Source organism: Oryctolagus cuniculus, chromosome 5, assembly GCF_964237555.1.
Source record: "Oryctolagus cuniculus chromosome 5, mOryCun1.1, whole genome shotgun sequence".
Classification (NCBI taxonomy): domain Eukaryota; kingdom Metazoa; phylum Chordata; class Mammalia; order Lagomorpha; family Leporidae; genus Oryctolagus; species Oryctolagus cuniculus.
In genome coordinates this window covers 102,596,641-102,614,130 of record NC_091436.1, presented here as the reverse complement: position 1 = coordinate 102,614,130, position 17,490 = coordinate 102,596,641, and the positions used below count along the sequence as shown (strand labels likewise).

Genomic DNA, 17,490 nt, shown 5'->3' with positions numbered 1-17,490 from the left:
CCAATAGATGGAAGCTCTCTCCCTACCCACCACCACCACCCATCATTCTGACTTTCAAATAAATAAGTAAATCTAGTTTTAAAAAGTATGACTAAGGGACTGTCCTTGAAACCTTATTCATTCATTGTGTTTAATTGTATCAATTAATGCAGATTTAGAAATATTAATCAATTTTTATCTTTATAGGGAATAAATGGAAAAGATGGATTACCAGGTGCTCAGGTATGGAAAATACCATTTAAAATAAAAATTGTATTGCATCCAGAATACCTACCAACATTTATATCAACCAGATTGATGAAAAATCTTTGGCAGACAGTGATTTTTAGCATGACATCTGTTTTTCAGGGCATCATGGGTAAGCCTGGAGATAGAGGCCCCAAAGGAGAACGTGTATGTATATTACTATTATGATTGCTATTCAAGTCTGTCTATTACATCTGTCTCTTCATTTGGGCTATACAATTATGTATGTAGGTTCCTGAAAATTTCTCAATATGTAAAAAGAAGACTAGCTTGTATGTGACCCAAGATCTCTTACTAGGCAGAAAATGTGACAATTAAAGGATGCAGAAGCAGATCTTCTGGCAGGTACACCTACATGGTTGCATTTGCACACAGCTAAGTCTACCCTGCTGATCTGGTTTACAAAATTTCATCATATGCAGTGAAGTTACTAGTAATGCCAATTAGGTGGTATACTTTTATGTAAATTGGGTCGCTGATATTGTTACTTCCTGTTTGCTTTAATATCTTTTTTCTAGTAGAACTAATGTCACTCCATAGCAAAGGTTACTCAAGCATCAATGCTTACTATAATTCTATTTAGGGTTGCTGTTGTGTGTGATGGTAGGCACATGTACATTTGCATACTGGTATCTAGCTTACTAGTTTTTATTTGTTACTATACAAGTAATCCATGATAGCTAAAGGAAATACAAATAATATAAAAGAAAGAAAAATTTACCTTGTCCCCTTACATAAAGATAAACACCATTGATATCAGACATATTTCCACCTCTCTTACTCTTGTACATGATGTACACCTCTACTTATATGTATCAATGTAAGTAAATATATATGCTGTTCTAAAAAAATGATTCACACTGCTATGTAAGTGATTTTCCCCTAACAAAACATAATAACTACCTTTCCTCTGTCAGTAGATACAGATCTTCATCTGCTTTTTAATGGCTACATGTTATTGTACTCTAGGGATATGCCTTATTTCACTTACCTAGCCCCCTTTTTCTGAGACATTAATCTTCTCCCAATCTCCATATTAATAAGCATCATAAAAGTTAACATCTCTGTACCTAACTTATGAAAGGATTTTAACATGTTAGAGATTGCAGAGTATCAATCACTGACTAAAGTGTCCTACTATTTTTTTTTTCAGTTCTCTCAGAAATCTCTCCAAATGTGCACTTGGTTGATAGGCCTGTGTGCAGATGCATTTTTGTAGCTAAGAGAGTAGTGTTAATGTTAGATTCATCTACTTTTTTCTTCTTCCTACATGGCTTCTTTCTATATATCTTTGCACTCCATGATCACATAGATTTTGGCAGTTGTTCACTTATTTTCATTATTTTCTAAAGCAAGAGAAAAAGAATTTGATTTTTGTTTTTTTTTTTATTTCAGAATAGTCACAAGTGAAAGAATAATAGTGAAATGTAGGGCAGCCTTAAGCACAATTCTATTGTATTTGATGTGAGCATCACCTCCTGGGTTCTGTAACTGAATGTTTGAAAATCTGTCTGAAACACCTACCATGAAAGGCCTGTCCTCTATTTTTTTTAAAGCTTTTATTTAGTTATTTGAGAGGCATAGTTACAGACAGTGAGAGGGAGAGACAGAGAGAAAGGTCTTCCTTCCGCTGGTTCACTCCCCATATGGCCTCAACGGCCAGAGCTGTGCCGATCCGAAGCCAGGAGCCAGGAGCTTCTTCCGGGTCTCTCATGCGGGTGCAGGGGCCCAAGCACTTGGGCCAGCTTCCACTGCTTTCCCAGGCCAGAGCAGAGAGCTGGATCGGAAGAGGAGTAGCCGGGACTAGAACCAGCACCCATATGGGATGCCAGCAAAGCAGGTGGAGGATTAACCTGCACCACGGCACCACCCCCATCCTCTATTTCTTTCTCCCCTCCCCATCATTTCTTGCACAAACATACAGTATGAGATACATGGAAGGATAAAAGACAACATTAAAGAAACCACATACCAGATTTAGACATAGCTAATATAGTCTTATTCCTATTTTGTTATGACAGCTTATTCAACAAAATCTTATACATCACCTCTGCTGTTGAGTGGGAACCCTCCTCCTTAGCTACCTACTTTGAACTTTTCAAAGACTCTCCTTTCTCACCCTCATAAGTTGTTTAAATTTAAGACACAGTGAGCAAATACCTCACACACATGTACAACGTGAGCACACACATAGAACATAAGCACAAACCAAAAGAGTCTACTGAAGACCATACAACAGTAGAAAGACGAGGAGGGAAGCACATGATTTAGGAGAGGTTCTGAGTGTCCTTGAGTTTTTCTAAGTGAAAACTCTGTGGTGAGATCCTCTTGGCAATCTTCCTTTATTACTACAAAGAGATCCAGACCTGAAGTAACAGCTGGTGTCAACTTTCAAAAGGGCCACCATAGTAGACAGAGTACAACTAGCATTGTCACTAACATTTATATGTTGAATGCGCCCAAGGTGCTAGATGTTGTTGAAGCACTTTACTTGGGTTAAGTCATTTATTTCTCAACAACACCCTGCTTAGTAGGTACTATTAATATACCTATTTCATAGCTAAGGAAACTAGGCCACAGATAGTTTAAGTCCCTTATCCAAGAAGCCACAGCTAATAAATCTAGTATAAATATGGAACCTTTGCTCTTAACCACAACTGGTGTCATTCTAGTAAAGATCATTTTTCCCCTCAATAGGGTGATCAGGGAATTCCAGGAGACAGAGGCCCGCAAGGTGAACGGGGGAAACCAGGCCTTACAGGCGTGAAGGGGGCCGTAGGTCCTGTGGGACCACCTGGAAGCAAGGGTTCCATGGGCTCCCCTGGCCAACAAGGCCCTCCAGGCTCACCAGGTGTACCTGGCACTCCGGTAAGTGGTTCTGGGTTGTGTAGTAAAGACCATTTTACATTTTGAAAGCAATGATAAGAAGTTTTACATTTTACATTTTAAAAAGCAATGATAATGTTTTAAATACGTAAGACAAACCTAAACTAGTCTCTGAGGGTGGAGATAGCTATCAAGTGTTTGCTAGATCCTCTGCTAACCATTTAGTACGCATTACTTTATTTGCTCCTCACAATCAAACTGGAAAGAAAGGTGTTCTTCCCATTCCACTTTTACAAACTCAGAAACCTGAGAATTGACTTGCCCAAGGTCACAGAGTTGTTATGTGGGTCAGACTCAGATGTGGCCGACTTCAAAACCATGGCTTTTTAAAAAAAATTCAGCTATTTTAAAATATATTTACTTACTTACTCATTTATTATTTGAGATGAAAACAAAGAGATTGAGAGACAAGGAGAGGTCCTGTCTATTGGTTTGTTCTCATACCCACAGAAGCCAAGAATAAGCTGGATTGAAGCTTATAGCTGGGAACTCAATCCAGACTGACCACATGGGTGGCAAGCTCCAATTGCTTGAACCATCACTGCTGCCTCCCAAGATGGGCATTAACAGGAAACTAGAATCAGAGCAGAGCTGAATGCAAACCCAGGCACTCTGATATGGGATGTGGGCATCACGGCCAATAGCTTAAGTGCTAGGCCAAATGACTGCTCCCGATTCATGCTTTTAAAATGCTATCTATAATGTCTCCTGATACTATGCAGGAATCACATTTGTCTGTTTTGTATTAGGACTCTTATTTTACTGAATGTCAGAAAAGCAAATCAGGCCCAAGCAGCGCTTTGAAATGGAAACCATTCAGGTTTCAGGGCAAGAAACATTGTTTAGTTAAGGAAACCCATATATGTATTAACGTCTTCATGAAGGAATAATGAGTGTCCATTCAACAGAGATTTAATATTAAAATATCCATGTCAGGAAGAAAGAAGTGTCCTGGAATGAACTGGGGGCGTTAAAACCATACTTTCCTCACATAATAGGCCTATACTAGATCCAAAGCAAACCTGAGCATTCCTACAATTTTCACACTCCTTTATTTTTATCCACTCTCCCTAAACTCTACTTGAATCAAACTGTGTACCTTGAACTCTCTGTGCTGTGTGAGTAATTGATAGTAGGTGCATTCATTCAAGTTCATTGTCCCTTCTATGGTGAAAATGAGATAATGAAATAGAGCATTCTTGAAACTGCTCTGTCCAAACGAAATTGTCACTTTATGATCCTTTCACATGATCCAATTTGGTTTTGTTTTGTTCTGTTTTGTTTTGTTTGAATTCCAAATGAGTTTATTGTTAAAACCGAATTAGCACCCTTGTGTTCTGAAAACACACAATGTTATTATTACGTACGCAGGCCCAGAATGGGGATAGAGGAATTTGCAGTGAAGAATGATGGGCAGTGTACCAAGACAGAAACTTTTATAGATGAAGTTGCACCATCTAATTATAGAAAAGAGTTCAGGTCACATTCCAATCACATGCAATGTGATTTTCTGTAGACTTTCAGAGTCTCATATCTAACCATATCTCATTATAGTCTTTGTTCATGTATACATCTCAAAGGGGATGTTTGTAATGGGGGCAATTCCCTTTGTAATAACCTCTAATCTTCATTGCATTCTTGTTATTACCAAACATATACCTCCAGATAATAACCATCAGATGCAAGGAACAGTAACAAAATAGCTTGGAATCCTGAGCATCATGAGAAATAACAGCTCCCTTTTGAAAAATGTGAAAATACAAGAGTAGAGAATTACTATTATAAATGTTAGATTGTGAAATACATGCAGATTTGTTTATTAAGGGGTTAAAAATTCAACTGACTTCATTTACCTACTTTTTACCTGGTCTCTTGAACATTTTCTCTTAAGAAAATAAAATTGCTTACTACATGTATACTTGGAAAGTGTAAATTACAGAATAAAATGTACCCTGAAATGGGCAAACCTTAGTTAAAAACATTTTAAGGAACAATCCAACATACTTGAAGTTATCTGCTAGGTTCACTTCCTTTGAAGATATGTAATATCAGTTAGGTATTGATTTTGCCAATGTTCAATGATTGGTTAAAAATTAAATTGTAGCTGAGATACTAACATCATGATACTTTGGTTCAAGTTCTTTAACTCAGTAAAATTATGTGACAGGAAATGTGAATCCATGTCTCTCCATGTAATAGTAAATATGTAGATGTCTGGTTATAATGCCAGTCCACAACTTATAAAGCAATAATGCACTTCAACTTATTCACAGAATTTAATCAAAACAAGATATTTATTGCCCTATATAGTCAACTTCCAAATGCTTGTTGCTTAATGTGTCTATAGAAGTCTGTTTCTATTCTTTATTCATTTGTGCTATACTTTATTTTAATGGAATATTTTTCCCTTCTTTAGGCTGATGCAGTTTCATTTGAAGAAATAAAGAAGTATATTAATCAAGAGGTCCTAAGAATTTTTGAAGGTTAGGTTTGCTTAATAACATTTCTGAATTTCTCAGTAGTTCCCATTGCCTGGCCACTGTGGGGAATCCCTTCAATTGCACTCTCGAAAGGGGGCTAGGCAACAACAGCATTGAGAGGCAATCCATTTTATGATGGGAATGCAGTGTTCAATAGAAAGCTCTTCCTTGCACTGTTAAATCTGCCTCCTTGTAACTTTCTGTCATCATTCCTGAAATGGAAAACAATATGAGCAATGTACCCTCTATGCACATGATAGCCCTTTGAGTATTTTTTAATATCCATTATACTACTCCTTATTTCCCTGCTCTGTGGAGTCAACATGTCTAGCTCCTCCACCATTGCCACCCTTGGGAAATGATTAATTTATACATGACCTTCATTCACCCAGACATATTTATATCAAGGGTAATTACAACATCTTTTGATCTAGACCTGTCAGCCAAATATTCCTGCCATTTATTTATTTATTTCTGGCTGAGAGTGGTTTTGACATTTTTATGGCAGGGGGAAGGCTTCACACTTTCAAATGATTTTTAAAAATCAAAAGAAAAATATTTCATGTTGTGTGAAGATGATCTGAAATTCAAATGTGTCTTCGTAAATAAAGTATTACTGGAGCACAACCAGCCTGTTCCTTTATGTATTTTCTTTGGCTGCTTTCATGCTACAGGAGCAGAATTCAGTAACTGGAACAGAGGCCACAATAGCCCATGAAGATTGAAATATTTATCATCTGGCCCTTTACAGAAAAAAGTTTTCTGACCTCTGCCCTAGGCACTTCAATAATTCAAGTTAAGATAGTATTGCTTTTTTTTAAGTAACCATATCATACTGTTAATTAATTTCAAATTTTCAAATAACTAGCCACCCTGATATTCTTTACACCTGTTTTTTAAAATTGTTTCTCATTATGTGTGGACAGTGTGTTTATTTTTAAAATCTAAGCGTGTGTCTTATATTCTTATTAAATGTCAACTGATCTGTGTCCATGCATTGTTTCAGTTTGGAAACATGTTTTCTAATACTGTCTCTGGGAGAGCAGGTTTGCTGGCCCTCCTAACTTTGTGTCATGTCCAAATTTTCTAAGCATGTCATCATTCTAGTTTTTGATAGAAATGTTGAATTAAAAAGTCAAGAGTCAGGACTCTGCCTTTCTAAATGACATTGGATTCCTTCAGCACTTTTTTTTTTTTTTTTTTTTTACATTTTAGGATTTTATTCAATGAGAGAAATCATAGGAGAGTGAGAGCTTTATCTAAGAGAGAGAGGGAAATCTGGGTTCATACCGAGCACCAGAAACCAGCCATGTGGAGGAGCATCTAGGCCAGGAAGCCTAGGGCGGGTGGCCTGAAGGCCATGTGCCCTGGAGGCACATGGCTACAGCAAGCCCCCCTCCTAGCAAGAGGCCAGGGTAAAGAAGAGAAGGCCAGGCTTTTAAACCACTTCCAAAGGGGAATGGTTAATTAACCTGATTGGCCGGTGGGCACTCAGGTGTGGCCAGGTAGAGGCATGAGGTCACACATGGGCGTGGTGAAGGTATCAGGTAGGGCTTGAGGTCACACAGGGGCTTGGTGAAGGCATGGTCTTCCAGCTCACAAACCTAATCGATTTTAACCTGTATGCCTGCCCACTTCATTCCCCCCTCAGAAACTCCATCCCTTAATCCTAAGGGGAGCTGATGGACGTTGAATCATCTCTTCTGTAACTGCTTCCTGCTTATGAGGGGCGTAGTGCAGACCCTGCCTATCCAGGGTCTGGAAATCTCTGTTTATCCTATCTAACAAATTTGCTTTGTGAGCTGGAGCAGTCTTGATCATTGCCAACGTCTGTGTCCCCTGCATGGTCAGTTACTCCCAGAAGTTCTGAAACTTATATAAAAGTTTGTTAATTAGTATAAGTAAAACTGGAACAAAACCAATTTTAGGTGGGGTGCCCCTTTAGATGAAACAAAATATCTTAGAGATTCCCAGGTAGTGGGTATATCCTTCATAAGGATATCCTTATGAAGATTATAAACCCATTTAGCTTGAGTATAGAGAATAATAGAAGAAATCATTAGGTAGCTTTATCATCAATAACAGTTCCCAGAGATAATTAAGAAAGGCAGGTACAGCATGTTTGCGCGTTAAGGAGACAAAGGCAAAAGCTTTACTTATCCTTTTTGCTTTGAAGTACTTAAGGTTTCTGATTGGCTTATAGGAACAGTCAGGCTTGTCTTTCTCATTCACCTGTGAAGACTTAAGAGGTAGAAGTTTAATGCTAATTTCACAGAAGTAGCCATGCTCAATAGCACCTGGTAAGGCCCCTTTCATTTACGCTGAAGCTGATCTGAAGAGGATCTTCTTACGAATGGCTTGCTCAGGAATTCCTAATGTTGGAGTTTTTGTTAAAAACTCCTTGATTCCTTGGAACACCTTTGCAGCTCCCCTGCCCAGCACAGTGTCTGTTTCAGAGGCTTTTAAGCAAACACAAGGCTTAGAATCCAAATCCTGGAATCCATAACAACTTTTGTAGCTACCCTTTTCAGTAAAGAGGCGTCAGGGCCTCTTTAAAGCTATATACAAAAGCTTGGAATCCGAATTTTGGAATTCAACTGCCATAGAATCCTGTCATCAGCAATTCCCAATACCGGAGCTTTTATTTAGAAGCTCCTCAGTTCTCGAACAACTTTTGCTGCTACCCTTTTCAGTATGGGGTCTGTATCAGGGTGTCTTTAAAGCTATACACAAAAGCTTGCAATCCAAATTTTGGACCAAAGTCCACAGAATTTTGCCATTCTCAGAAATCTCCTCAGCTGCCTTTAAATATCTGAGCCTATGTTAAAACATATGAGATAGGAATCTCACAGAGAGACATGTATCCAAGATTTTATGTTTGAGGCACTTTCTAAACCTTAAATAAATACCTAAAAACACAGGCAATGGAGTTTGACATCTAGACATAACTAGAACTTATGCATAGTATCACACAATAGAACGAAGTAAATCTTTGGAATTAAGTTTTACCATCAGTGTTAATACTGTTGCTCTTTTGAGAATAGAGATCCCACATGGGAAGTTAGTACACAGTGACTCGTGTGACGTCAGTTATCACCCGAGGCATTTGACATGAGCTGCCTAAGCCATGAAAGCCTTTTGAGTTCCACAAATTCCATCAGTATTTAGACAAGGCCATACGCAAAGTGGAAGTTCTCACGTCTCTCTTTGATGGCCACTCTTCTCCACTGAGGTCTCACCCACAGAGGTTCTCCACGTAGGGACACTTTCTCCACAAGAGTCCTGGCTTCCCACGCCTGAAATGCTCTTGTGGGCTTCTAGCCAGACCAGAATGCCTTTAGGACTGATTTTGAGGTCACTGATTGCCGCTCAATGAGTCTGCTGTCAGGACTCCTTCCCAGGTTGGACCACTTACTCCTCTTTAACTTTATTAGTAGTAGTAGTAAATGCTTAATGCTATAGACATGATTACTTTAACATTTAATCCCACCTATATGATCACTTTAAAACTTAAGTTGTCACCATTACCATCTAGGCCAAGGGGATTTGTGATCCCATAGCAAATTTTAAACTGTACCCTTAGAAGTAAGTCTGTAAGAATGCACGTAGAGCTATATAGCTTTACAGTCTCTCTGTAGGACCTGAGAAAATAAAAACAGATGCAGCTCTTCACGAGATTAATTATTCTTAAGCATTTTACATGGATACGTTGTATTAGCTATAATTTCTTAATCTCATCTAGTTTAAGGGTCTCCCAATTATTAAGTGTAGATTTTTCAGGGAGTCTCCAAAGGAGCAGGTGAAACCTTGTAACCTGGTGAGATAGGAGGTAAATAGGGCTAAGCTTTGGCCCAGTTATACCTCTGATCATCTACCCTAACCGGTAATCTAAAATCCTGGAGCTACCATGCCTATTATAGAGCTTAATATATATATATATATATATATATATATATATATATATATATATATATATCTCATACCAAGGAAATAGAAACCAACCAATCTGAGAAACACCATTCCAGACTGTTAAAATCCCACTTCAGATGTGAAAATAAACCACCCAAACTGAAAAATACCATTCCAGACTGTTAAAATCCTGCACAGACATGAAAGTAAACCAATTAAAATGATAAAAAACATGGTTTAATATATATTGCTTCTCAGGCATGTAGCATGTGGTGGGCCATGGGGGCCGCCATCTTGGGGTGGAGTCTGTTGCCCATCTTCCTGTGGGGCGGAAGTTCCACCTTCCACAACAGAAGTAGGGGGTCCTCCATGTTTAAAGCTCCTCCTCCCTGACACTAACACGTTTCTAAGCAACCAGACTGGTTCAGCAACTCGAAATTAGCAATTGAAAGCTTGTAAGATAAGGCCCAGAGACAGGGAGAAATGTTTTAGAACTTTTTTAGCTGCTGATACTAGTTAAAAACTTAACCTTAGAAAAGCATGTAAATTGTCTTTGAAACACGCTACAGCCAATCTAGAATCCTTAGGAGTTTTTCCTCCATGCAAATCTGTTTCATCTCTTTTATTATATTTCACTAGCAGCAACACCAAAGTCCTTAAAGCCAGAAACCACGAAAGAAAGCCAATCAATGCCTTCCTTTTGAAAACTACCAGCAAAACGAAAGAGAAAAAAAGAAAGGAAAAATTCTCCCTTGTCTTTCGCCTGAGTGAGCTGCTCTCCTGCCCCAGGGCAGGGCGGCTCTGGCCTCACTACAGGTGGTCCACTAGGATCCTCTCCCTGCACTGATCTCAGCCCATTGTGAATGTGTTATGGCTGTCACCTTAACACTCCAAGCCAGTGGGGGCTAGCTCAAGCTGCAGGTGGAAGTGCAGCTCCCTGTGAGTCACCCTAAAAGCAAACCCAAAACTGGGAGGCCAGATCCAGGGCACCCATGGTGCCCAGATCTGGGGCCACTTCGTACCACAAGTCTGACCATTCTATCCCTGCCTTGCAGCCAGCACCAGGGCTGAAGAAAAAGACACACCCTTCCCCAGTGAAGTCCATGAGGACCCACCAGGACGGGCGCTTTGGAGCCCTGCGTTCCTATGGACAGGCACACAGGGAAAGCACCAACCCAAATGGAGGAGAGAGAGGGTGCAGGCAGAGAGATAGGGTCAGAAGCCACAGGAAGTCCGCTCCCACCATGCTGCCTAGTTTGAAAATTTCTTAAAAATCCACTTTAGAAGTCCCTTCTTAAATTTTACATGTTATAAATCCCTTTGTAAAAATTTTAAATCCCTTCGTAAAAATTTCACATTTTTATGTCCCTTTGTGGTTGCCATATGATATCAGAAAATGGATCCCTAAAAATTATATGAAAATGTGACCCCTTAAAGTTCCCCAGAAGTGCCATCTGGGGTGCCACATACGTTATTGGAATTTGGGGTGCCATACAATATCACCATATGCTTATTAATAAATCCCCGATAGTAATAAGCCCAAGAGGTTTCTTGCCTTATATTTAGAGAATTCTAAATACCAGCAGCATGGTACATTTTAGGCTTTTATTTAGTGAGAAAGATGCATAGGAGAGTGAGAGCTTTATCTAAGAGAGGGAAATCTGGGTTCATACCGAGCACCAGAAACCAGCCATGTGGAGGAACATGTAGGCCAGGAAGCCTAGGGCTGGTGGCCCGAAGCCCATGCACCCTGGAGGCACAGGGCTACAGAAAGCCCCACTCCTGGTAAGAGGCCAGGGCAAAGAAGAAGAGAAGCCCTTCATCCCACTTGCAAATCATCTATTAATCTATTGTTTAGTAAACTCTGAATCTATATAGCTATCCTAAAATCTACCATATATTTTTTGCTGTTCACAAAGATATCACTTGATTCTGTCAAGTGATTTTCTAAAATCAATGTCACTCCCTCAATTCTACGATTAATAAAATGGGAACTTTTTGTGTTTAGCAAATAAATCCACTTTGGCTGTCATTGTTCCTACCTCCATTATTAAGCACCTACCTCTACTGCTAAGCACCCATAAGCCAAAAATAGGTTGTTAATTTTTTTAATAAGATTACAAGATGCCTAAAGTCCATCTTGGGTCTTTGGGAGTCCAATACTCCACACTCAATAAGGAATGCATTCTGATCATTTAAAATAATAACTAGTAGAGGCCAAAATCTCCGTGATTGGGTGATCATCATCCTATTTCACATGAGCGCTGGAAATGCAGCAGAGTAACACAAGGACTTTCGGCTGTTTCAGTGAGAACAAAGAAATTTTTTAAAGATCTTGAATCCATGCTACTGATTTCAATTTACCTTGATATCTACTAAATATCTTTACTTTGTTCTGAATGATAATTTATTAATGTAGTTGTCTGCTTTTTCCTTAAGCTCAGTTTTTCTCTTTGCAATTTTAATATTACCCTTAAATCTAGAAATCTCCTCTAATTTTTCTTTTTTTTTTTTTTTTCGACCTTTAAATCAAGCTTCATAGGATAGGCTCTAATCTTTGCAATCCAAACATTTATTCCCTCTCAACATGGATCTCTCAGCATCAACTGAGAGAAAAAGATGTTTCAAGCTCTCCAGGGAAACACTGAAGAATAGCAAGGTGGCTGCAAATTTTGTAGTAGGGCTCAGTGTGAAAGGAAAAAGCAAATGCCCTTGTCTAAAAATGATTAAGAGTTTTAAAATAGAAGAGTAGGGCATTAAACCCAGCACGAGACCCATCTGGGCATGGGGCCCTGTGGGACAGCACAGGTAGCATGTCCTTGAAGATAGTTCTGGGCACAGGACACCCAGGATCTCACATAGCACCCATGCCTTTAGTAGACCCAGGCATGAGAGGGGAAACACCAGAAAATGCATGTTTTGGAATTGAAATCTAAAGTTCTCCTTAACTCTTAATTTCCATGGGCTCTGGTGTCATTAGTCATTAGTTGGCTTTTGTCTAGGCCAGCTTTAATGATGAATTTCAATTTCTTTTTTTTTTTTTTTTTTTTTTTTTTTTTTTTGACAGGCAGAGTGGATAGTGAGAGAGAGAGACAGAGAGAAAGAGAGAAAGGTCTTCCTTTTTGCCGTTGGTTCACCCTCCAATGGCCGCCACGGCCAGAGCGCTGCGGCCGGCGCACCGCACTAATCCGATGGCAGGAGCCAGGTACTTATCTTGGTCTCCCATGGGGTGCAGGGCCCAAGCACTTGGGCCATCCTCCACTGCGCTCCCTGGCCACAGCAGAGAGCTGGCCTGGAAGAGGGGCAACCCGGACAGAATCCGGCACCCCGACCAGGACTAGAACCCGGTGTGCCGGCGCCGCTAGGTGGAGGATGAGCCTAGTGAGCTGCGGCGCCGGCTTCAATTTCTTAAAAAGTTTTAGATGAAAGTGTAGATTTAACAGTTCAGGATTTCATCAGTCCAAATTTTTGAAAGCTGATTGAGAATGTCAGAAAATAAAAGAATCAGAAAATGTTTGATTAAGCATTGTCAGAGGAAAAATGAGGTGTTAAGCAAGATGTTCACTCTCCAAGTCCCAGAGACACTGGATGAAGGTTTGGCCCCTGGCAATCTGTCCTGTATATTCAACAGAGGAGACACCACTGCTGCCCACTGAGGAAGGCTCTACGTGGCTACTCCCAGACCGTTCTGTGGCTCCTGTCATGAAAGCTGCCCATCTCCTCAGGAGGGAGGTCAGGGGGTGGGGCCACTCTCTACCTGTCTTGGGCCAGGCTCACCTGGCTTGCACTTTCTGAGCAGCTCCTCTTCTGAGTCTGCATCCTCCCCTGCTGTGTTCTGCGCCACCTGTTTCCTCAGAGTCACCCTCTGACAGGTGCAGTCTTTCCCGGGCTTCTGTCCTTCCCCCTGTCTCTCTTCCAGCCTGGCTAGATCCAGGTGAGTGGCTGGACACCACTCTCCTGGGTACCTCCCTCCCTCCCAGATGTTTGAGCCTCAAGGCAAGGTTCTAACATAACCCAAAAGGAAATTGTTTTCCTGAAGCTTCTAGACTCTAAGACTCCCCATGTGATATCCCTCTCCTTTTATCTCTGTTGACACCAGGCAACCGAAACTGTCTTCCCTCCAAACAAAATTGTACCTGAAACCCAGAATTTAGTTATTTAGCACTTAAGTTAATTTGTCCCAAGATCATTTCAATTCAGGCAATTTAATTTTCCACTTAGAAGTCACCTTTTCCATGGCTTCTGAACACCATTAGCAAGAAAGAAAAAAAGAAAGATTCCATTTACACAAATCACAGGGCTCCAAGGTCACAGTTCCCCTTTTCAGAAAGCTTTCTCTCTAAAAGCAAAGATTAACTTTGTCATGTGGAAAATAGCACCCATCCGCCTCCCTTGTCCCTTAGCAGTTTGAGAAGAAACTCTGTCAATGGAAGCTAAGGCTTACCTTGCCTCCTGCGCTTCTACAGCCACAGGCGCCGTTCTCTCTGCTCAGCAAGTCAGACTGTCAGTGGCAGCTCAAGGGAGTCGTCAGGAGATCCTGCTGTCAACCCCCTGCATCATGCCAGGTGTTCAGAGGACCCAATGAAACCAAAGACCAAGACCCAAAGCTTGAGCAGTCTTGAGGCTTCTCAAGTGACCCCACTGACACAACACCCCACAGAGTTAACACTTTGAGCTGTTCCTTAGGCCACTAAGCCCTCCTTCAGCATTCCATGGGGGCAGGTGTCTTTCTACCAGTCTCAAGATTGGGTTCCAGGAGAATCACAATGCACAGGCATACATGCATTCCAAAGTTACATTAAATTTACAGTTTCATTTACCAATCGACCAAGTCCTTTTCAAGGAAGGTAACTGCATAGAGCAAGGATTGATGCCATATTATACACATGAGTATTTATGAATGCATGAATATCCATGATCTCCTTTCTTCTCTTGTTTTAAGGTTGTAGCACTTTCTCTTGCCTCCCTATATTTAAGGCTAAATTTTATATGTATATATACACATATCCATGTGTGTGCACATCATCTGATAGATAGGCATCATTGGAGAAGCATAGCTTTTAGAAATATTTTCCCCAACATAGTTTGTTTCTTCCTGTTTCTGTGTTTGATATTCTTTTGTTAAATTTCTAGGATTTCAGCGTTGTCCAGTAATCCTTGTTTGTTTGGTCATCACAAGAGCAGGTTCCAAAATTTGATTGAAAGTTGTTAGTGGATGGTGGGGCGTGCCAGCCACGAGCTTCACGGCAGGGTTACTAGCTGGGTTTTGTAAGTTAGGGATTCTCCATTTCAGTGCCATTAAGTCTCTCCTCTTCATCTGATCAGATTCCTCAGTGTCTCCTGCCTGGCTCCCAGCTCAGCACTGAACATGAAAGTATTCATTTGTTGTCCTTTTTTCAGCATCGAAGCCCAAGTCTCAAGGGAGTCTGAGTTTCCCATACAATCTATTTTCCTATCCTTTCCAGATTACAAACCTTAAGCCTTGTGCTAGTGTTGGGGAGGGGACACTGTTCAGAGAACAGGATTTCTAAGATTATTTGTTATATTTTTAAATTGAAAATGTTTTTATGTTCAAAATTTTAATAAATAAAAAATTGTACAAACTTATGGGGCCCTATGCACCCATTACATTCATATACTTGACAATGTCCAATCAAGACAAATATCTTTATCTCTTCAAGCATTTCTAATTTCTTAAAGGTAAAGACATCCAAAATCCTATCTTCTGGTTTTTTGATAAAGAAATATTCTGGGGCTGGTGTTGTGGCATAGCAGTTGAAGTTGCTGCCTGCAAGGCTGCCATCCCATATGGGCAATATTTGTGTCTCAGATGCTCAACTTCTGCTCCAGCTCCCTGCTAATGTGCCTAAGAAAGCAGTAGAATATGAACCAAGAGCTTGGGCCCCTGCACCCATGTAGGAAACCTGGAAGAAGTTCCTGGCTCTTGGCTTTGGCCTGTGCCAGCCCTTGCCATTATGGCCGGTTGGGAAGTGAGTGGAATATCTCAATCTCTCTCAATCTCTCTCTCTCGCCTTTCTCTCTATGTTTCTCTCTGTGTGTCTTTCACTCTGTAATTCTTTCAAATAAATATTTTTTAAAGAGAGAAATGTATAGTATATTAACCTTATTGTTGTTACCATACTACATGATAGAACTCCAGAACTTCTTAATCCTATTTAATTATAACCTAGTACTCAATCAAATTCATCTTTCAAAATTCTGTTTCTATTGTCTCCTTTCATATCCTCCATATTCTTGTGGTTTTATACCTTTAAAAATATCTCACTATTTTTTGTAGGGATTCAGGAGGTAGTTAAAGAAGATATATTTCAATCCACCATCTTCACCCATTCCATCATTTTCAAAGTACCATGCTTACAAAGATGGCAAAGAATTGGGCCAGAGATAAATACATTATTAATAACTTTTGGGTCATGACAAACCACAAAATAAATATGAATCTGCCAAGTGATCCTATTTAGTAAACAGTTAAATGAGACTAAAAAATAAAATTAAGGCAACACAAGAAATTACTCTTCTGATTTTTTTACTCCTTGAGGTAAAACCATATCTAATTTTGGTTTCCACATTTAAGAGACATATGCAAAAGTACTGTAATGATGGAACCAAAAAGTGATTAAGAAAATATATTACCAATCTGTAAGTAAAAGCTATTTAATCTGAAGACTAACAGATAACAATATCTTCAAATATATGAATGACTTCACAAGGAAAATACTCATTGAATACTGTTTCCATAATGGGGTAACAAAGGAAAATAAGTTGAAGTTGTATCAAGAAAATAGGCAATTAAACATTTGAATGGATAATAGTAGAAAAAGGTGAATTTCTCTCTTTGAAAATATTTTAAAATTCTATCCATTAAACAGAAAATAGACATGGGCCTGGTGACATCCTAGTATCTCTTCCTCCTTAGTATAATACAGTTTATCATCACATTAATATTAATGTCTGTTATATGAATGAACCCATTCTCCAAGGAAGCAAGCCATTGGTTTCATGTAGAATGACGGCTGTGGTTTTGCCTTGGCAGATGGATATGTATATTTGTTTTACAGCTGCTTCTATCTAAATTCTTTAATTTCTTGCCTCATTAGAAAGCATAGCCAAAAACAGTTTAATTGACTAAAGATTCCTGAAAACAGAGGAAAAGCAATTAAGAATATGAGCCTTTATAGTTCATTTAAATGCTCAAAAGCATATTATTTTAAATTATAGAACATTAGGTTAGGGCTTGGAAGAGGTAATTACCTTTATGCTAAATGAGTACTTCTGAAGGCATCTTAAAGCTAGATCACTTACAGCTAGAAGTAATTATTTAAAATAGTTTTCTTTTTTGCTAAAAATGCTACAAATAACATGAAGGAAAGCACTTGTAAGTTCAAGTCATACCCTAAAGAGAAAAAATTAGCACTGTGAATTTCTGTTTTGACATTGAATGACTTCCAAGAGTTATGTCTCAAATTAAGAAAATTTTAGTGAAATATATTATCTTTTAAGTGAAAGACAGTCAACATGAAAAGCTTCAAATTGATCACTCACTGACTTTTATGTTTATTATAAATTACCTAGTAAGATATTGTATTCAACACAATGATTTGCAAATTGACTATATGATGTTAATTGCCTATTTGTTTGATCTGTTGAGTTCCTGGAAAAAATGTATTAGCATCAATCAAATAGCTAAGATAGTCAGATAGTAAAAGTTTAACTGGAAGGTGAGTAATTTAGCATCACTCTTTGGGACCAGCCTCTATCAGATCCCCATTTTTTTACAATTGTCCTCAGATGACAGCCAAAGATTCTAGTCCTGTGGGTGCTGTAATGTTTCTGTTCCACTGAGTTTATGACTTCAGAGTGGGAGTGTGGGGTGACTACTCTTAGGGTAACTACAGCTAATGTTCTTCCCTTCATAATTCTGTGTCAAAAAAAGCATGTTTTACTCTCT

The 17,490-nt window shown here is 39.3% G+C and overlaps 1 protein-coding gene across 2 annotated transcripts in view; it reads left to right on the top strand.

Moving 5' to 3' along the window:
- COL19A1 (collagen type XIX alpha 1 chain) overlaps positions 1–17,490 on the top strand; it is a 415,341-nt gene that overhangs the window by 364,956 nt on the left and 32,895 nt on the right. For both annotated transcript variants that reach the window (XM_051855527.2, XM_051855528.2), the window contains exons 46-49: positions 187–222; positions 349–393; positions 2,944–3,114; positions 5,549–5,615. In XM_051855527.2, the coding sequence (XP_051711487.1) occupies positions 187–222; positions 349–393; positions 2,944–3,114; positions 5,549–5,615 (319 nt within the window). The remainder of the gene's footprint in view (positions 1–186; positions 223–348; positions 394–2,943; positions 3,115–5,548; positions 5,616–17,490) is intronic.